The following is a 22,494-nucleotide window of genomic DNA, read 5'->3' as shown; positions in this document are numbered from 1 at the left end:
TTTCCCCAGCTGATGCTCTTGTCTAGTTGCGAATCTAAAGTAAAACATTGTATGTCCTGCAGCTGTTTTGTTTTTTTGCTTTTCCCAAAAACGTTATTAGAAAGTATCAAAGGCTAAAAAGTATTCTCTCCATTTTAATTATGACCACTTAAAAATTAATTAGTGAGGCAATGGTACAAACATCATATTGTACCAAGCGGTGACTGTTCATATATTTGTAATCTATATACTAAAACTCTCGTTTGTTTGTTTGTTTGTGATTGAACTACAGCCAAATCGGTACATGATAGCGTGACAATTTTAGGCCCACCTTACTCACCGTCATCTCTTTAATTGTAACGCAAGTAGTTTTATTGAAATTGATGTTATATTTTTTAAGTTATTCACATTTGAACGTTTAAATCTATCTCCCAGGGAGGGAGGGAGGGGGGGAGGAGGAAGGATAAAGGGGGGTTGAGGGGATGGAGTGGAGGTGAGGGGAAAAAGAAGAGGGAGGAGGAGGGAGGGGAAGGGGGAGGGGGGAATGAGGGAGGGGGAGGGGGGAATGAGGGAGGGGGAGGGGAGGAGGAGGGGAGGGAGGAGGGAGGCGGCGGAGGGAGGGAGGGGGGATGGAGGGACGGGGAGAGAGGGAGAGAGGGAGGGAGGGGGAGAGGGGGAGGGAGGGGGAGAGGGGGGAGAGGAGGGGGAGAGGGGAGTGGAGGAGGAGAGGGTGCTGCACCAATGCAGGAGAGGTTTGGGCCCAACTATAAACTATTCCATTATAAACTAATGTAATGATTTATTGGCAGACGTGATAAGAATATACAGCATAGCTTGCGTATGAAGGACATGGCACTCAAAGCAATTTTCAAGCTGTGATTATTAAAATTGGGCGTTGCAAGTGGTGCATTGTTTCAGATGTGATAGAATCGGAGGGGCAACAGGTGGGGGTGTTGCATTGCTTGTCAGGGAGGATATCACAGCAGTGCTTTGGCAGGACAGACTAGAAGGCTCGATTAAGGAGGCTGTTTGGGTGGAACTCAGAAATGAGAAAGGTTTAGCAACACTTATAGGAGTGTATTATAGACCGCCAAATAGGGAACGAGAATTGGAAGAGCAAATATGTAAGGAGATAGCAGATATTAGTAGTAAGCACAGAGTGGTGATTGTGGGTGATTTCAATTTTCCGTATATAGACTGGGAATCACATTCTGTTAAAGGGCTGGATGGTTTGGAGTTTGTAAAATGTGTGCAGGATAGTTTTTTGCAGCAATACGTAGAGGTGCCTACCAGAGAAGGGGCAGTGTTGGACCTCCTGTTAGGAAATGAGATGGGTCAGGTGACGGAGGTATGTGTTGAGGAGCACTTTGGGTCTAGTGATCATAATGCCATTAGTTTCAATATCATTATGGAGAAGGTCAAATCTGGACCAAGGGTTGAGATTTTGGATTGGAGAAAGGCTAATTTTGAGGAGATGAGAAAGGATTTAAAAGGAGTGAAATGGAAATTGTTGTTTTATGAAAAGGATATAATAGAGAAATGGAGGATATTTAAAGGTGAAATTTTGAGAGTACAGAGTCTTTATGTCCCTGTTCGGTGGAAAGGAAAGAATAATAATTTGAAAGAGCCATGGTTTTCCAGGGAAATTGGACACTTGGTTCGGAAAAAGAGGGAGATATACAATAAATATAAGCGGCAGGGAGTAAATGAGGTTCTTGAGGAATATAAAGAATGTAAAAGGAATCTTAAAAAGGAAATTAGAAAAGCGAAAAAAAGATATGAGGCTGCTTTGGCAAGTAATGTAAAAGTAAACCCCAAGGGGTTCTACAGATATGTCAATAGCAAAAGGATAGTGAGGGATAAAATTGGTCCATTAGAGAGTCAGAGTGGACAGCTATGTGCTGAGCCGGAAGAAATGGGGGAGATATTAAACAATTTCTTTTCTTCGGTATTTACCGAGGAGAAGGATATTGAATTATGTGAGGTAAGCGAAACAAGTAGAGTAGTGATGGAAATTAGGAGGATTAAAGAAGAGGAGGTACAGACACTTTTGAAGAATATAAAAGTGGATAAGTCTCCAGGTCCTGATAGGATATTCCCTAGGACATTGAGGGAAGTTAGTGCAGAAATAGCAGGGGCTATGACGGAAATATTTCAAACGTCATTAGAAACAGGGATGGTGCCGGAAGATTGGCGCATTGCGCATGTTGTGCCTTTGTTTAAAAAAGGTTCTAAAAGTAAACCTAGCAATTATAGACCTATTAGTTTGACGTCTGTGGTGGGAAAATTAATGGAAAAGATACTTAGGGACAATATATATAATTATTTGGATAATCAAGGCCTGATTAGAAACAGTCAACATGGATTTGTGCCTGGAAGGTCATGTTTGACTAATCTTCTTGAATTTTTTGAAGAGGTTACCAGGGAAATTGATAAGGGCAAGGCTGTGGATGTTGTCTATATGGACTTCAGTAAGGCATTTGACAAGGTTCCACATGGAAGGTTGATTAAGAAGGTTAAATCGTTGGGTATTAATAGTGAGGTTGCAAGATGGATTCAACAATGGCTGAATGGGAGATACCAGAGGGTAACGGTTGACAATTGTATGTCAGGTTGGAGGCCAGTGTCTAGTGGAGTGCCCCAAGGATCTGTGTTGGGTCCACTGTTGTTTGTCATTTACATTAATGATCTGGATGATGGTGTGGGAAATTGGATTAGTAAATATGCAGATGATACTAAGATAGGTGGAGTAGTTGATAGTGAGGTAGATTTTCAAAGTCTACAGAGAGACTTGGGCCTTTTGGAAGGGTGGGCTGAAAGATGGCAGATGGAGTTTAATGCTGATAAGTGTGAGGTGCTGCATTTTGGTAGGACAAATCAAAATAGGACGTACAGGGTAAATGGTAGGGAATTGAGGAATGCAGTGGAACAGAGGGATCTGGGAATAACTGTGCATTGTTCCCTGAAGGTGGAATCTCATGTGGATAGGGTGGTGAAGAAGGCGTTTGGTATGCTTGCCTTTATAAATCAGAGCATCGAGTATAGAAGTTGGGATGTAATGTTGAAATTGTACAGGGCATTGGTGAGGCCAAATCTGGAGTATGGTGTGCAGTTCTGGTCGCCAAATTATAGGAAGGATGTCGACAAAATGGAGAGGGTACAGAGGAGATTTACTAGAATGTTGCCTGGGTTTCAGCACTTAGGCTACAGAGAGAGGTTGAACAGGTTGGGTCTTTATTCTTTGGAGCGTAGAAGGTTGAGGGGGGACTTGATAGAGGTTTTTAAAATTTTGAGAGGGACGGACAGAGTTGACGTGGGTAGGCTTTTCCCTTTGAGAGTGGGGAAGATTCCAACAAGGGTTCAGAATTGAGGGACAAAGGTTTAGGGGTAACATGAGGGGGAACTTCTTTACTCAGAGGGTTGTGGCTGTATGGAATGGGCTTCCGGTGGAAGTGGTGGAGGCTGGCTCGATTTTATTATTTAAGAGTAAATTGGATAGGTATATGGATAGGAGGGGATTGGAGGGTTATGGTCTGAGTGCAGGTAGATGAGACTAGGTCAGGGAGAATGGTCGGCGTGGACTGGTAGGGCCGGACAGGCCTGTTTCCATGCTGTAGTTGTTATATGTTATATGTTATATGTTAAATGGTACTTTTTTTTTTCAAAGGAATTTCTAATCTACTGAATTTGAACCATATTATTTTCTTGTATCTTAAAGATAAGTAGAAATATTTATTTTAACTTCAGTTAATGACAAGCAACATGACCAAGTTCACCATACACAGGACCTCTTTAAACCAAAGGACAGTTTCAAGGTTTCAAGGTCATATTGTCACATGTACCAATGAACAGTGAAATTTGAGTTTAGCATTGGTTTAAAGATGACAAGTTCAGTTAAATTAATTGCTTTACACATTTCTAGAGTTACATAGCCAATGTTTTGTTGCATGTTCATTTAAGGTGAAGGGGAAAACATTTAATAGGAATCTGAGGGGTAACTTTTTCACACAAAGGGTGGTGGGTGTATGGAACAAACTGCCCGATGAGGTAGTTGAGACAGGGACTATCCCAACATTTAGAAATAGTTTGACAGGTACATGGATAGGACAGGTTTGGAGGGATATGGACCAAATGCGGGTAGGTGGGATTAGTGTAGCTGGGACATGTTAACCGGTGTGAGCAAGTTGGGCCGAAGGGCCTCTTTCCACACTGTATCACTCCATGATTCTATGTTATTGCTGCATTATTTCAGTCAGTGTAGATTCTAGTTTCCAGAAAGTAAGGATAATAGAGTTGAGTTGTGAATTTGAAACTATTTGTCCTTGGCTGCCTTATCAAGAATAGATCATTGAGTTAAATGGATGCATTAAATTCAGCATGGGCATGTCTCAACTCAATTAATTTATCTGCTGAACCGAGAATCCTTTCCCCCAGGGGCAGCAACAGTAAATAGCAGGGAAGTGTAACAGTTCACGCAGCAGCATTATTATGGGCGAGACTTGCATAAACTATTATCAGGCACAATACTATTTACTTTAAGACAGAACTTAATCAAATGTAAATTCCATCTAAAATATCAGCTAGTTGCACTTCCATATTTTTAGCCTGTTGTTAACAGTTTCACTGCTATCTGTTGTGGCACCACTGTGGCGTCGTGATAGCGCTACTGCCTTACAGTGCCAGAGACCCAGGTCCGATCCTGACTATGGGTGCTTGTCTATATGGAGTTTGTACGTTCTACCCGTGGCCGGCGTGGGTTTCCTCCGAGATCTTTGGTTTCCTCCCATACTCCAAAGACGTATAGGTTTGTAACTTAATTGGCTTGGTACAAATGTAAAATTGCCCCTAGTGTGCGCAGTTTAGTGTTAATGTGTGGGGATCGCTGGTCGGCACGGACTCGGTGGGCCGAACGGCCTGTTTCCACACTGTATCCCTAAATTAAACCAAACTAAATCGGTTGTTCACTCTCTCACCACTGTATTTTTCAATCATTTTCTAAAAAAAATAGCTTTAAGGACACTGAATCTCACCAAAGCCAATGGGTAATGGTAAGATACCTTGAGCCATATGCTTACATTTACTGGACAATAGCAGATCAATTGATGGCTATAAATGACACCTACGTTGGAAGTGGACAATCAGGGTGGAGTCCTGAGTATGGGAAAAATAATGGGTTACAGGGAATTATGATCAAGAATGGACATATTAAGTCAAATGTATTCCTTCTGTGTCATTAGGAATCCATTGCCCGTGGAATGTGGAGGTATGTAGATATAAAACATGTTAGTAGGTTAAGAATCACATTTCGGCCAGACTGGGACACATTGCTCAATTGGAAGGATTGTTATAACAATCCAGTCATTCAATCTTTACCTACTGACTTTAATTCCAGATTTGTTTAATTATTTGAAATTAAATCTTCAATGTGTCCTATTGGGATTGAAACTCATGTCTCTGGATCAATGGCCCAGAATTCTAGATGCTAGCCCAGTAACGTAATCTCTGTAGTATTGTAACCTGATAGTAATGCTCTTGCAAGTGAGTGAGCGAGACGGAGGGAGACAGTGAGGTTTTGGAAAAGAAGTGCTAGGTTGATTGCATCAGAGACTGGGCCCCCATCAGATATTCTTGCGCATGGGATGCACAAGTCACTTTGAAGTCCAAGTTTTGTTTATATTGCACAGTTGTGTGTGCCAAATGCAACTGGAGTAACCTTCCAATTTCTGGAGGGTATGGTAACTTGGTCAACACCAAGAGTGGGAATGGATGGCAATAGGCGGCGGAGAGAAGAGAAAGAAACATCGGGACAAAAATTGAAGAGATGGGGACTAGTGGTTCTGGTCTCTGAGCTCCGGCCTCCTCAACAGGGGGAGTATTTGGAAATAATCGAGTGATGATGCTTAGGTGAGTGGAAGTGTATTGAGATGAGACATAGTTAATCATGGACAGGATGCTTCCTGGATGTGTAGGGGACGTTTCCACTAGTGGGAATGGGAAAGTCTAGGCCCATAGCCTCAGAGTAAAAGGACGTACCTTTAGAAAGGAGATGAGGAGGAATTTCCAGTCGGACTGTGGTGAATCTGTGGAATTCATTGCCACAGACTGCTGTGGAGGCCAAGTCTTTGGGTAATTTTAAGGCACAGATTGACAGATTTGTGATTAGTAAGGGTGTTACGAGGTGAAGGCAGGAGAATGGGGTTGAGTAGGAAAGATAAAGCAATGATTGAATGGCAGTGTAAATTTGATGGGCCAAATGGCTTGATTCTGCTCCTATAACTTATGAACTTATGAATTCATGAAAAGGGGAGGACCACATGTAGTGATAAGCTTGAACGTGACAAGGGAGGAAGTCGTGAGAAAGGGTTAGGCGTTGAGAGTAAGTGGGCAAAGGGAAGCTGAAAGACATTGATGGATGGTAAAAGAGAGCCATTGGCAGAGTGCAGGAGTGGAGGGGTGAGGGTGTGGGGTGGCATGGGAGGGGAAGGAATGGGGAGTAGCACAGGAGCGAGCGTGTGATAGGTGTGTACACCTTAAGATTTACCAATTATAGAGAGCAGTGGGCCTTTTGCTGCAGTTGTGCACTCTACCTGTACGTGCAAAGGCCTAATGACTCTGATCACAGGCTACAAGTGTGGGCTGATGAGTCTTCACCACTGTAGTGATTATTCTGGTGCGGAATGTAAGCGTACATACCACCCACCATCACCTTCGCTACAATTATAAAGTGAGTGCTGTGTAATCCAATGTGCAGGCTGGTGATGCAAAGACTAGTATTAAAAACAAGAGACCCCGTGTCACAACTTACTTAGATGTCACCCCCCAAAGACAGTGAGTGACCTTCATTATTTTTCAACCAGAGGACCCTTGGCAAAATCCTTCAATGTGAGGAGCCAGCGCTGCCGTCGCAGCTGCGGCTTGCCTGCAGTCCGTCTGTCTTTTGTGTTTTTTGTTGTTTTTGTCTCAATTGTAATGTTAATATGATGTAGTGTTGTATGTTATGTTTTGGGTGGGGGTGGGAGGGAACGGGAACTGTAACTGTAACATTCTCTCTCCAGAACGGAGACGCGACCTTTGTTCTGTATCGTGTCTCCGTTCCCGTTGCGGCCTACCACCGGCCATGCACCTGGGACCACCTGGGTCTCTGGTTCGCAGAGTCCGCGGTCCGGACTCACCACCTGCGGCGCTGGCTGCCTGCAAATGCTGCGGGAACGGCTGCGACTCGTCTCCGGAGGCTCCGGCGCGGGCCGCGTGGACGTCGGAAGCCCACAGGCCCCTGGATGGGGGCCGACATCGGGAGCTCCGGCAGCGGCAGAGGCAACGTGTTCGCCCGCCCCGAATCGCGGGGCTTGGGTCGGCCCGCCGCGGACCTTTCACCATCCGGCGCGGCCTGAAATAGGCCGCGGGATTTTTTTTTCACCGCCCAGCGGGGGCTTCAATATCGGGAGCCCCGACCGCCCCGACGTGGCAACTCCAACAGCCTGACCGCGGGACAAGACGGCAGGGAAGAGAAAAAGACATTCTGGCCTTCCATCACAGTGAGGAGGGACTGGAGGAGACTCACTGTGATGGATGTTTCTTTTTGTTTGGTGTTAGTTGTGATTGTATGTGTTATTGCATTTTTATTGATTAATCTTATTGGTCTTATTGTTCAACTGCGGGTAATGTTTCATTTTACTACACATTTATGTGTATGTAACAAATAAACGACTATTGACTATTGACTATTGACTATTGAGTGACCCATAGAGTCATAGAGTCACACAGCGTGGAAACAGGCCCTTTGACACAACTCATTGAACTAAAACAAAATATATCAAACCAATACCAAGGGCATTGCAAAAGTTAAACTTTAGAAAAGCAATCGAAGCTCAGTATTATTTTTATCTGTCAGAAAAAAATGTTTCATTAAACTGTTGTGTGAATATTTAATGCACAATACCATAGATTTTAATGCTACTGTTGACTACCTGCGAGCCTCGGATTCCTGGATCGCCTGTGAGACCTATTTTACCCTTGGCTCCTTGGGAACCCTGCGCAAAGAGGAAAGTGTTAGTTAACGCTGCGAATACCTTTTAAATATTATTCCGAACTAGGAATTATTTAAAATTAGGCTACTTCAAACACAATCTTAATTAACAGCGATGGTGAATCAAAAAGGTCAAGCAGTATCTGTAGGAATCAAAACAGAGTTAACAGAGACCTGTCTTTTTCTCCAATTTCAGCGTGTGCACTGCAGAAAACATCCTATCAGAATGCAACATGTTTAGCAGTATCGCCACCCAAGGAAATTGCAGAATGTTGTGAATGTAGCCCAGTCTAACTCATCCCCCATTGATTCCATCTACATTTATCTACATTTCATGCTGCCTTGGGCAAAACAGCCAGCATTATCACGGATCATTTTCACTTCAGTCACTCCCTCTTAAACCCTGTCCCATTGGACAAAAACTTGAAAGCAGGTAGCACCAGATTCAGGAACAGCTACTTCCCCGCAGTTATCAGACTACTGAATGGTCCTCTCATAAGCTAAAGGTGTAGTCCTGATCTTCCAATCCACCTCATTGCTGACCCTGCACTTTCTCTGTAAATGTAGTGCTCTAAAGCTGTAACACTAAACTACACTCTGACATTTTTCTCTTTGCACTATCTGTTGTGCTTGTGTACGGCTTAGCTGCACTCTTGTATAGAATGATTCAACTGGCTAGCAGACAAACAAGACAAAAAGCTTTTCACTATATTTTGGTACACGTGGCAGTAATAAACCAATACCAATCAACTTGAAATGGGAATTGTTTCTAACTAAATAAATGCATAATAATCTCACTGAACTCAGTTAAGGTTAAATTATTGTCACGTGTACTGAGGTTCAGGGAAGAGCTTCTGTTGCGTGCTAACCAGGCAGCAGAAAGACAATACATGATTACAATTGATCCATTTACAGTGGGTAGATAGATACATGATAAAGGAATAACGTTTAGTGCAAGGTCAGGCCAGCAAAGTCCGATCAAGGATAGTCAGAGGGTCATCAAAGAGGTAGATAGTAATTCAGCACTGCTCTCCACTATCTACCTCTTTGATGATTCTCGGACTATCCTCCACTTTGCCAGCCTGATTTCCGATTGTATGCTGTGTCAACGTTGCAATCAAGGAAATTAAAAAAGCAAAATCTCACCTTTGCACCAGGTAGTCCCCTCACTCCGTCAGGACCCTAAACAAGATGGGAAATGTAATGTTCTCATTAGTTTCTTATTCCAATTGTAAATCTATGCTTGTTTACCATGAAAAAGAAACAGCACTCCCCTTTTTATGTACAATCTGCATACATGGTAAAAATGAGAATATTAGGCCTCCACCATTCAAGAGAAAACAATCCAAGTTTGTCAAACCTCTACTTGCAATTCCACCTAAACCAGGCATCATTCTGTTATGCATGCTGCCTCCTTTACAGAGCCTGTATACAAGAGTCCCCATGCACTACTTAAACTAGTATTAATGCAAACACTGAATGTATGGTACTAAGCTATTCAAAGCTAACCAAAATATTTATTGATTAACAGCATTATGCATCAAATATTGAACTTTAGAGCCACGTACAGTTTTAAGTTAACAGAGGAAATATATTTCTAATAATAAAATGGCAATCATCTTTCTCTATTTACATCACACTCTTTTCAATAAATGTGAAATAATGTATTTAATTTGAACAGTAACAGTTGAAGGAAATGAATATTGTGGAACTGCAGGTTTGTCAAATGAAACTGTCAACTTCCTTACAGGGTATCCTGCATCTCCACGTTTTCCTGAAATGCCAATGCTTCCTGGATTACCCTGGAAAAGAAAACGTCCTTGTTACTGCTGTGCAATGTTTCAGTCCACAAAGACCAAGATCAGTACATTGTCAGCCTGTAAGTAGCTACATTCAACTGCAAAGACAAATGAAGGCAATTTACCACTTGGCCTGGGTTTCCCTTTTCACCCTGTGGACCTTCAACATTTCTGTCAGCCCCACGATCACCCTACAAAAGGAACACCAAACACAAACTCATGAAAACGTCATCAAAATCATGATCGCGGCTAGCTCAGTAAAATCCTGAGATCCAACAGATTCATCGAAAAGCATTATTTCTTGCAAGCAAGCAACAATTAAGAATCTCCCCGTACACTAGCACGAGCCCACACACACTAGGGACAATTTACAATTTTACCGAAGCCGATTAAACTACAAACCTGCACATCTTTTGAATGTGAGAAGAAGCCGGAGCAACCAGAGAAACCCCACACGTTCACAGGGTGAACGTACAAACTCCGTACAGGCAGCACCCATAGTCAGGATCGAACTTGGGTTTCTGCCGCTGCAAGGCAGCAGCTCTACCTCTGTGCCAGTGAGGTTAAGATTTTGATTAAGATTTCTCTAGAGAGGTGGGTGCAAAAGTATGCTTTGTGTGTGTGATGGGAATTAGGTTAAATGAGGCCCAGGCAAACTCATGGTGTTATTGAGCTGATTAAAAGCTGCCCAGCATTTCATTTAAAGTGCACCATTAAAGAATGCAGTTTAATAAAAATATATTAAAATGGAATGTATCCATTTTGGGACATAACGGGAATAATGGGGGAGCCATCTCATCATCCTACCCTCCCACCACCACCCCCCACGCCGGCCATTCTATTTTATTAGTAAGATTAAGGGTGTCAGGGGTTATGGGGAGAAGGCAGGAGAATGGGGTTGAGAGGGAAAAATAGATCAGCTATGATTGAATGGTGGAGTAGACTTGATGGGCTGAATAGCCTAATTCTGCTCCTATAACTTATGAACTTATTCTTCATTTGCCAGCAATTAAAGCCACCACTGATGTGGTAACAGAGGCTGCATCAATCTCTCTACAGATAGTATAGAATGGAGAAAACATTACATATGCTCAAGTATAGTTTTCTCTGTCAGCATAGCATTAATTATTGTTTCGAGTCTGTGTGGGGATGTCTGCTATTTTACTTTTCTCTGAGTTCTGCTTAACATTGCACAGTGAACGTAGTGTAATTTTTTTTTAAACCATAAAGATGAAGGCAGACAAGAAATCAGATAGGAGGCTCTTAAAAGTGAGACATCCTCTCACTATATATGGACAATTTGGGGGTGGCACCGTGGCACAGCGGTAGAGTTGCTGCCTTGCAGCGCCAGAGAACTGGGTTCAATTCTGCCTACCGGTCGGTGCTTGTCTGTACAGAGTTTGTATGTTCTCGCTGTTTTTCCTCCGGGTGCTCCAGTTTCCTCCCACATTCAAAGGATGTGCAGGTTTGTAGGTTAGTTGGACTCACTAAATTGTCCCCAGTGTAGAGGATAGAACTAGCATACAGGTGATGACTGGTCAGCATAAATTCAGTGGGCTGAAGCGACTGTTTCCACGCTGTATCTCTAAACAGAGTGATTGTTTCATAATATTTGTTCTTAATGAGTCTTTGTGCTTCAGAAATCTGTGATTTTCCTTAGAGACACTCGGAGACAAAATTGACACTCTCTCGTGGAAGTGTCAATTACCTCATAAAGATTGAACATTAGTATATCTTTGTCTGAACTAATGGAGCTCACAACTACTTTAAGCCTCTTTGGATCTGGAGCTATCTGAGAACCATCAGCTAGGAAGACAGGACAAGTGAAACTCAAAACCCCTCCATTTCATGAGCAGAGAGTGATTCTGTTGCATCACTGTACGGTGTTAATCACATGACTCCAAGTGTCTGCATCAACCAGGAAAATAATCTTAAACAGAGGTTCACCTGTACCTCCTCCAACCTCATCTATTGCATCCACTGCTCCAGATGTCAACTTATTTACATCGGTGAAACCAAACGCAGGCTTGGCGATCGCTTCGCTCAACACCTGCGTTGGCCAAACTGATCTCCCGGTGGCCGAGCACTTCAACTTCCCCTCCCATTCCCAGTCTGACCTTTCGGTCATGGGCCTCCTCCAGTGCCATAGTGAGGCCCACTGGAAATTGGAGGAACAGCACCTCATATTTCGCCTGGGCAGCTTGCAGCCCAGTGGTATGAACATTGACTTCACCAACTTTAGATAGTTCCTCTGTCCCTCTCTTCCCCACCCCCTTCCCAGATCTCCCTCTATCTTCCTGTCTCCACCTATATCCTTCCTTTGTCCCGCCTCCCTGACATCAGTCTGAAGAAGGGTCTCGACCCAAAACGTCACCCATTCCTTCTCTCCTGAGATGCTGCCTGACCTGCTGAGTTACTCCAGCATTTTGTGAATAAATACCTTCGATTTGTACCAGCATCTGCAGTTATTTTCTTATATTAAACAAACAAAGAATCAGCTTCCCGAGCAATATGGAGCAGGAGAGTTAACCAATGTCAAACTAAGCAAACTATTGCCCTCATAATTGATGACTTTAGACAAGAGATATAGTGCGGAAACAGGCCCTTCGGCCCACCGTGTCCGCGCCAACCAACGATCACAAGTGATAGGAGCAGAATCCCTCCCGCCTTCTCCACATAACCCCTGACACCCGTACTAATCAAGAATCTCCCCGTACATTAGCACGAGCCCACACACATTAGGGACAATTTACAATTTTACAGAAGCCGATTAAACTACAAACCTGCACATCTTTTGAATGTGAGAAGAAGCCGGAGCAACCAGAGAAACCCCACACGGTCACAGGGTGAACGTACAAACTCCGTACAGGCAGCATCCCATAGTCAGGATCGAACTTGGGTTTCTGCCGCTGCAAGACAGCAGCTCTACCTCTGTGCCAGTGAGGTTAAGATTTTGATTAAGATTTCTTTAGAGAGGTGGGTGCAAAAGTATGCTTTGTGTGTGTGATGGGAATTAGGTTAAATGAGGCCCAGGCAAACTCATGGTGTTATTGAGCTGATTAAAAGCTGCCCAGCATTTCATTTAAAGTGCCTGAATAGATCCATTGGAATACTGTGGTATACATGCAGGATAATAGCAGTGGGCTTGAGAGGAATGAAAGCCTTGGAGTGATGATGATAGCGGGAGACAGCTCCTGTTGTTCACAGTAGATGGAGAGTATGCAGGAAACTAAAATTATGGAGATGCCAGAAAGCAGTTGCCAGGCCAATAAGTCTTACGCTTTAGTGATTTCAAAATATATACTCAGTAATTTTATACCTTCTCCTGTCCCAAAATGTCCTAGATTTCTGCTATATTCCTTCATGTGCCTGCAAGTTCATAAGTCATAGGAGCCGAATTAGGCCATTCGGCCCATTGAGTCTACTCCTGCCATTCAATCATGGTTGATCTATCTTTCCCTCCCAATCGTATTCCCCTGCCTTCTATCTGTAACCTTTAACACCCTTACTAAACAAGAACCTGTCAATCTCCACTTAAAAAATATCCAAAGACTTCGTCTCCACAGCCGTCTGTAGCACTGAATTCCACAGAATCACCACCTTCTGGCTAAAGAAATTTCTCCTCATCTTCTTTCTGATGACATCCTTTTGTTCTGAGGCTATGATCTCTGGTCCTAGATGCTCAACTCCTCTCCACAGCCACTCTATCCAGGCCTTCCATCATTCGGTAAGTTTCAATGAGGTTTCCCCCTCATCCATCTAAACTCCAGTAAATACAGGCCCAGAGCCATCAAAAGCTCATCATACATTAAGCCAATCATCCCCAGGATCATTCTCGTAAACCTCCGCTGGATCCTCTCCACCACCAGCACCTCCTTCCTCAGATATGGAGCCACAAATTCCTCACAATATTCCAAATGTGGTCTAACTTAAAGCCTGAGCATTATATCCCTCCTTTATATTCTAGCCTTCTTGAAATGAATGCTAACACCTCATTTGTCTTCCTTACTACCGATTCAACCTGCAAATTAACTTTTTGGGAATCCTGCGTCAGAACCCCCAAGTCCCATTGCTCCTCCGTTTTCTGAATTCTCTCCCCATTTAGAAAATAGTCTACACTATTATTCCTACTACCAAAGTGCACGACAGCACACTTTGGTACGCTGTGTTCCATCTGCCACTTCTTTGCCCTCTCTCCCAACCTGTCCAAGTCCTTCCTCTGCACTACCTTTCCCTCCACCCATCTCAGTACCATTTTCTTTGACCTTGTGTGTAAAGAAATTAATTCTGACATGGACCATGATTAGCCTAGCCCTATTGGTTCCTTATTCTAGACTCAATCACAAAGGACAATGATCTTGATCCTATTAAATCCTTCAAATACATTAATCAAAAATTTATATTGAAGTAGAAAGACCCTCAGAGTTGCATCCCCAGGGGTTTTGCAGAAATTCTGTTCAATATATAACAGCTAATTATTCTCTTTGACAAATTTGCAGATGATACTAAGCTGGGGGGTAGTGTGAATTGTGAGGAAGATGCAATAAGGCTGCAGGGTGACTTGGACAGGTTGTGTGAGTGGGCGGATACATGGCAGATGCAGTTTAATGTAGATAAGTGTGAGGTTATTCACTTTGGAAGTAAGAATAGAAAGGCAGATTATTATCTGAATGGTGTCAAGTTAGGAGGAGGGGGAGTTTAACGAGATCTGGGTGTCCTAGTGCATCAGTCAATGAAAGGAAGCATGCAGGTACAGCAGGCAGTGAAGAAAGCCAATGGAATGTTGGCCTTCATAACAAGAGGAGTTGAGTATAGGAGCAAAGAGGTCCTTCTACAGTTGTACCGGGCCCTGGTGAGACCGCACCTGGAGTACTGTGTGCAGTTTTGGTCTCCAAATTTGAGGAAGGATATTCTTGCTATGGAGGGCGTGCAGCGTAGGTTCACTAGGTTAATTCCCGGAATGGCGGGACTGTCGTATGTTGAAAGGCTGGAGCGATTGGGCTTGTATACACTGGAATTTAGAAGGATGAGGGGGATCTTATTGAAACATATAAGATAATTAGGGGATTGGACACATTAGAGGCAGGAAACATGTTCCCAATGTTGGGGGAGTCCAGAACAAGGGGCCACAGTTTAAGAATAAGGGGTAGGCCATTTAGAACGGAGATGAGGAAGAACTTTTTCAGTCAGAGAGTGGTGAAGGTGTGGAATTCTCTGCCTCAGAAGGCAGTGGAGGCCAGTTCGTTGGATGCTTTCAAGAGAGAGCTGGATAGAGCTCTTAAGGAGGGGGTATGGGGAGAAGGCAGGAACGGGGTACTGATTGAGAGTGATCAGCCATGATCGCATTGAATGGCGGTGCTGGCTCGAAGGGCTGAATGGCCTACTCCTGCACCTATTGTCTATTGTCTATTGTCTATTGTCTATAACCCAACATGTATTTTGTGAACAGGCAGTTTCCTACATTATCACAAATGTAATGGAATTGTGTAAATATGCTATGTATGAAATTCTAATTCAATGGTTTCATCAGTTGTCTGACATACCTAACAGAGTATGGATTGAGAAGTAAGGTTCAGAAAACAGGCCTGCCCATTGTAAAAACTCCAACACATTTTTAAATTTATTAAGTTCATTGAATAGCCTATGTGTATATATATATATGCACCTGGTAAGACTGAATTTCTGGAATTTTTTTTGGTTACATTTATATATATATATATTTTTTTTAATCCAGAAATTCAGTCTTACCAGGTGCATCCTATAAAATAAATCCGCATGCACGTCTAAACCAGAATGGAAGAATGATAAAATGCTAACTGTCAATACCTGATTGTAAGCACCTTTCCTAAGGGTTTGCAGTTAATCTTGTTCCAAGTTCTAAGAGAGAGCTATATTTCTGTATTACATTTGTTCAGGCACTGCTCCATTTTTTTACAATAGACTTGTATTTGCCTTGTTAATCAATTGCTTTGGTAATCTACCAAGGAATTAGTTCTTCTCTGAGGAACACTTACAGGGTTTCCACGTGAACCAGCCTCTCCACGATCACCTGGAATTCCTTTTTTCCCCTTTCTACCCTGGAAATGAAGGCAAGCAATATTAGTTCTCAGAAATCAATATATCACAGCTTTTGAATTCAACTTATTTAAAATTCCAGTGTCTAAAAATAGGACGCACACCCATGAGAGAAGAAAAACATAATCCACTAACATTCATTAGTAATTATAACATGCGTGAAATCCAACAGATTTGTGTGGCTAAATGACAATTAGGTTTCATCTTCAGAGATTCTCATTCCACCTGCAGAATCAAAGAAAAACATTCTGCAATGTCACAGAATGAAGAAGGGAAAAAATGGACCGTAGCTCACCCAAGTCTGTTGTTAAATACACCTGATCCTAGCATCAAGATCATAGTTAATAAATACAGCAAACATTCTTTTTACAAACAATTCAGTCTGGACTGGAGGGTCTGGGCAGTTTGGGATAAGTAATACATGTAATTTGTTGAAAGAATAAACAACTTGTTGAATGGAGATATGAAAAATATAGTTCTCTGGAATTTTCATTATAATGGACCTATGAAATGATATTTTAATTACCCATACCCATACCATAAACTTGAATCTTGTTTTACTTCGTGCAATTTAAAGCTTTGCTCCTATGTTTTATATAAAGATTGTAAAAATATGCAAATATGCTGCTCGGCAGGAACATCTAAAGTGGGTTCAGGCATTGTATACACTAGGCTTGTATACACTGGAATTTAGAAGGATGATAGGAGATCTTATCGAAACGTATTAGATTATTAAGGGGTTGGACACGTTAGAGGCAGGAAACATGTTCCCAATGTTGGGGGAGTCCAGAACAAGGGGCCACAATTTAAGAATAAGGGGTAGGCCATTTAGAACTGAGACGAGTAAAAACCTTTTCAGTCAGAGAGTTGTGAATCTGTGGAATTCTCTGCCTCAGAAGGCAGTGGAGGCCAATTCTCTGAATGCATTCAAGAGAGAGCTAGATAGAGCTCTTAAGGATAGCGGAGTCAGGGGGTATGGGGAGAAGGCCGGAACGGGGTACTGATTGAGAATGATCAGCCATGGTCACATTGAATGGCGGTGCTGGCTCGAAAGGCCGAATGGCCTCCTCCTGCATCTATTGTCTATTGCTGATCTTTGAGTTTCAATCGTGCAGCTCATGCTATCTTACTCACACAGCAAATTGGCTTAAAGTTTAATTATTCCATTAAAGAAATGTCGATTCGTCCACCATGCAGGGGAAGATTCATAGCTGAAGACAGCAATAACACTAAAACATAGGGTTCAGAACACAAGATCAGTGTATTGCACATCCTGCACATGTGGTTGAGATCATTCTGCATCTATTCAAGCAGGTCAGGTCTTCACAAAGAAATAGTACAAACCTGGTTAAGACAATGGCTAAATATTTTTTTTAATGTTTTACCGGTTTACCGCTGTTGCCCTTCACGCCAGAATCTCCAGAAGTACCCTGGATTCCCTGTAAGAACGCAGCAGTCAATTAATATGCATCATATATTTGTAAGTAACCTCTTTGTGCAAATCTTCATTTGAAAATAAATACCTGCTCTCCATTTATTCCGTCAGTACCATGGTCACCATCATTCCCCTGTAGCAGTAGAATGTTGAGATTTAGTACGCTATTAAATTTCAAAATGTGCTTAAAGAAAATATTCAATCAAGATAATTTTATTGCATCATATTTACCTTCTTCCCATGATAACCTCTTCTGCCCTGAAATATGAAATTGAATATGATTATGAAATTGAAAGTACATGTATTTGACAAAATGTCACTGAAGCGAGCAGCAGATTCAGAGTAACCTCTCACCTGGCTGCCTCTGCCACCAGGGCATCCGTCACCTCCTCGAGTCCCATTGTATCCATGCGAGCCTCTTTCTCCCTAAATAAACAAGTCAACCTGATCTTAACAGAGCAAGATATTTGAAAAATCATCTCAAATCAATATTTGAAAAATCGTGCGGTGGTGATGATGACTGACGAGGATGGACCATGTGGAAGTGTGGACGCCGCTGCCGGGGGGAGGAACAAAGGAGGACCCGGCGTAGGGGGACCGTCGTGAGGGAGGGGGGAAGAACAATGGGGACCCGGCGTATCCCTCCACACACTCCGCATCAGGCAGAGTATAGGGAGGGAATGGACAGGCGACATTTCAGGCCGGATCTCTTCTTCTGAGTTCCCCGAGCAATTGTTTTTTTTGCTCAAGATTCCAGCATCCGCAGTATCTTGTGTCTCTTGGATACCAGTCCAACTCTGCCACTGTACATTTACTAAATACATACTTCAAATTTTGGAAAAAATATTTCAGATTTTTATCTGCTTTAAATTTTTTTAATAACTTTAAATTTTGTAAGTATTTTATAATTGTTTAAACGGTTTTGTGATTGATAGATTTTTAGACATTAAGGGTGTCAAGGGATATGGGGTTAGTGCTGAGATAAGGGATTCAGCATTGATTTTTGGAATGGTTATGAAAGCACGTGAAGCCAAATAGCTTCCTCCTATTTTAATTTATTATGTTTTTATCTTCTTTTAGCTTTTATCAGGGGATGTGTTAGTTTATTTTCAAGGTCGGGTTTGTTCTAGTCTGCAGGGCCCACTCTCAAATGTGTGAATCCATGTTGCTCCATAGCACCTAAAGTCAGAGTCTTACAGCACAGAAACAGGCCCTTCGGCCCAATTTATCCATGCTGACCAAGATACCCATCTCTGAAGATTGTTCCCGATGTTGGGGAAGTCCAGAACCAGGGGTCACAGCTTAAGGATAAGGGGGAAGTCTTTTAGGACCGAGATTGGAAAACATTTCTTTACACAGAGAGTGGTGAGTCTGTCGAATTCTCTGCCACAGAAGGTAGTTGAGGCCAGTTCATTGGCTATATTTAAGAGGGAGTTAGATGTGGCCCTTGTAGCTAAAGGGATCAGGGGGTATGGAGAGAAGACAGGTACAGGTTACTGAGCTGGATGATCAGCCATGATCATATTGAATGGCAGTGCAGGCTCGAAGGGCCGAATGGCCTACTCCTGCTCCTATTTTCTATGTTTCTATGTTTCTAAGCTGGTGCCATTTGCCCGCATTTGATCCATATCCCGCTAAATGTTTCCTTTCCATGTATCTGTCCGATTATTTTCGACTATTTTAGTAAGTGAGTAACTTGGTCGGCAAAGCCAGAGTTGGACCAAAAGGCCTGTTTCCATGCTGTATATTTCTATCACACTATCATTCTAAAACTTAAGTAGACAAGTTAGTCTTTACACATAATTCAATAGAGAGTCTCAGAAATTAATAATGGGCCAAAAATGGATAGTATTTTAAGCTGCATTTTGAACCTTTTTGGGGCTGCAATGCTGAATTTGATGCAATTCAGTGTCTTGCTTTTACCAGCATGAATCACCATCAGCAGGTCCACTGCTCTCCCAGAGGCTAATATAGTTGGCTCTCCTCCCTGGGGGACAGATGACAAAGAGCAGCTAGTTCTCAACAGCATCAGTTTATGCACCACTCAGAGATGCACCACTCACCCACCGCTCATCAGTTTATGTACCATTACCTCCACACAGAGTAAGGCAATCACAGCTGGAGTTGGGTGTTGGAGGGAACCTCATTGCTTGTCATTTAGAAGTTATTTTACTCTTACTTATTGGATGCCTTTGAAGGCCAGAGATAATTACAAATAAACTTCAAAATTAAATTTAAAATCTGCTCTGATTATTTCCCTGAGTTAAAATTGGATCCATGAATTCACATCTGCAGCAGTGTTTGACAATTGCCAAACAAATATCAGAAGGAGAGTAAATATGGATTTTAAAAAAACAAATGAAATTGCCTTCAAACAAGTGGTAATAGCTGGGATACGGGAAAAGATTAAAAGGAAATTCTTAGTGTGTAGGAGGAAAGTGAAAAAGCTGGTTTAAACCAAAGATAAACACAAAATGCTGGACTAACTCAGCGGGACAGGCAGCATCTCTGGAGAGAAGGAATGGGTGACATTTCGGGTCGAAACCCTTCTTCAAACTCCTGAACTCTCTTGAGAGAGAGGAGGAGAACTTCTGAAGAAGGGTCTCGACCCGAAACGTCACCCATTCCTTCTCTCCTGAGATGCTGCCTGACCTGCTGAGTTACTCCAGCATTTTGTGAATAAAATTCTTCAAAGTAGACATACCTTGAGGAGATTTCGCAGTGGAGCAGACGGAATGTGTGGGAAGGAACTGCAGTTGCTGGTTTAAGCCGAAGATAGACACAAAATGCTGGAGTAACTCAGTGGGTCAGGCAGCATCTCTGAAGATAAGGAACAGAGTCTGAAGAAGGGTTTGGACAAAAAACTTCACTCATTCCTTCTCTCCAGAGATGCTGCCTGGCCCGCTGAGTTGCTCCAGCATTTTGTGTCTAAAAGGAAATTCTTACCATGGTCAGAATTTGTTATGCATGAGGTTATAGTAAAAACCAAAAACAGCAGGATGAACATTGAGTTGACAATAATCCGAGACGTTTGGAATAACAACCAAAAATAAAGTACATTGTGGTGAAAATATCGTGATAGTACAGAGCATAGGCTTTATAAAGCCTTGTTCCTAGCGTGCCTTTAAACAGTAACAACTGGACTTTGTCTTTTAATTTCAAACAGAGCAGCCATCAAGCGACCCGGTTACATTAGCACAGAGTCGATGGTCAAATACAAAAAATCCTGAAAAATTCAATTAATGTTACATTCTAAAACTGTGCGACATGGTTGAAGGGAAGAGACTCCACAAGCTGGTCCTGCCCCTCCTCTCTTCCAGCTTTCTCCCCCCCCCCCCAACCCCAGGATCCCCACCCCACTGGATCCCAGGAATGAGTGGGTTAACATATGATGAGCATTTGACGGCACTGGGCCTGTACTCGCTGGAGTTTAGAAGAATGAGGGGGGAGCTCATTGAAACTTGCCAAATAGTGAAAGGCTTGGTTACAGTGGATGTGGAGAGGATGTTTCCACTAGTGGGAGAGTCTGGGACTAGAGATCATAGCCTCAGAATTAAAGGACGTTCCTTTAGGATAGAGATGAGGAGGAATTTCCTTAGTCAGAGGGTGGTGAATCTGTGGAATTCTTTGCCACAAAGGCTGTGGAGGTCAAGCCAATTGATATTTTTACGGCAGAGATAGATAGATTCCTGATTAGTACGGGTGTCAGGGGTTATGGGGAGAAGGCAGGAGAATGGGGTTAGGAGGGAGAGATAGATCAGCCATGGTTGAATGGCGGAGTAGACTTGATGGACCAAATGGCCTAATTCTGTTCCTATCACTTATGACCTTATGACCACACAATGTGTCCTGACCCAAAATGTCACCTATCCATGTTCTCCAGAGATGCTGCCTGACCTGCTGAGGTACTCCAGCACGTTGTGTCATTTTTTGTAATAAAGCATGTGCAGTTCCTTGTTTCTACACGTTATATACACTACTTGGATATTTGTATTGTTTAAATCAAATTGAGGGGTAATCCATTTTCATTTGTGCTGTCAAATGAAAACAGGGGCAGAATGTAATATGGACTGTGAGATTGAACTGAGTTCTTTATAATCCAATTTTCCAAATTTATTTTCTTTGCATATTAAATAAAATTGCTAAGCAAGATTTGTAGAACTTTATTCTCCTGGCTGGTTTGGAATATTTTACCATATTTTACAATATTTAAATTGTAATTAACTGCTGTTTGTTATTTAGGCACAGCAGGAGTGAAATCCAAATTGAAGCAATTTTCTAACATTCACCTGATGCCTCAGATTATTTCCATTGAAAAATTCATAACTGGACTTTGCCCTTTGGGGTTGGTATGAATTCTCCTGATTAACAGATAACTACATTCTTGTTGTCAAGAAAATTAACTCCTCAAACTTGTTACTCTTAACACGGATTGTTACAAGTAAACACATGCATTTTAAAACTAAATTTAATAACACTAACGAAAGTCTGATTTAGTGTCTATTGGCTTTTAATTATATATATATCATCTATTGTATGGTTCAATTTTAAGTTTATTTTAACATTTTTGAATAATGGATCAAATTCTGAAAACAAAAATATTGCATATATTTAACCTAAAATTTCAAATAAATCAACCGATTAACCACAGAGACTTGAAACTAGTGCAAATGAAAAGTTGCACCATGGTAAATCTCACATCTACTGAAATTCTCAATTCCTTCAAATTAAAGGGAAATTGAACAAGCAGCATTAATAATATCGGTGGGTGTATAACATCAGTCCACCAATTTCATGTCTTTTTAGATTTCTTCATGAAATAAGTTTTGTCAATACTTTGCGAAACAATTTAATGAAAATACATTCAATTTTAACTTGCCAAAGTCTGTTTTCTATGAAATGGATATCTCCTCTGTCAATGCCTGTAATCCACCAATTTTAGAGGCTCTGAACTTCATTCACCCACTTACTGAGATGGTAGTGTGCAAAGGAATTGCAGATGCTAGGTTATACCGAAGATAGACACAAAGTGCTGGAGTAACTCAGCGGGTCAGGCAGCAACTCTGGAGAAAAGGAATAGGTGACGTTTAGGGTCAGAACCCTTCTTCAGATTACTGAAAAAGGGTTCCGACCTGAAATGTCACCTATTCCTTTTCTCCAGAGATGATGCCCGACTGCTG

General features: G+C 42.2%; 1 protein-coding gene across 1 annotated transcript in view; it reads right to left on the bottom strand.

Moving 5' to 3' along the window:
* The window catches only part of LOC144601431 (collagen alpha-6(VI) chain-like), a 349,228-nt gene that overhangs the window by 173,614 nt on the left and 153,120 nt on the right, over positions 1-22,494 (bottom strand). The window contains exons 14-22 of the mRNA XM_078413544.1: positions 17,669-17,740; positions 17,546-17,572; positions 17,403-17,447; positions 17,265-17,318; positions 15,819-15,881; positions 9,930-9,995; positions 9,754-9,807; positions 9,152-9,187; positions 7,947-8,009 (exon numbers count right to left, since the gene is read on the bottom strand). Of these exons, the coding sequence (XP_078269670.1) occupies positions 7,947-8,009; positions 9,152-9,187; positions 9,754-9,807; positions 9,930-9,995; positions 15,819-15,881; positions 17,265-17,318; positions 17,403-17,447; positions 17,546-17,572; positions 17,669-17,740 (480 nt within the window). The remainder of the gene's footprint in view (positions 1-7,946; positions 8,010-9,151; positions 9,188-9,753; positions 9,808-9,929; positions 9,996-15,818; positions 15,882-17,264; positions 17,319-17,402; positions 17,448-17,545; positions 17,573-17,668; positions 17,741-22,494) is intronic.

Source organism: Rhinoraja longicauda, chromosome 2 (assembly GCF_053455715.1).
Source record: "Rhinoraja longicauda isolate Sanriku21f chromosome 2, sRhiLon1.1, whole genome shotgun sequence".
NCBI classification, from domain to species: domain Eukaryota; kingdom Metazoa; phylum Chordata; class Chondrichthyes; order Rajiformes; family Arhynchobatidae; genus Rhinoraja; species Rhinoraja longicauda.
Note: the sequence above shows the minus strand (reverse complement) of the source record. Positions and strands in the feature narration are given on the sequence as shown.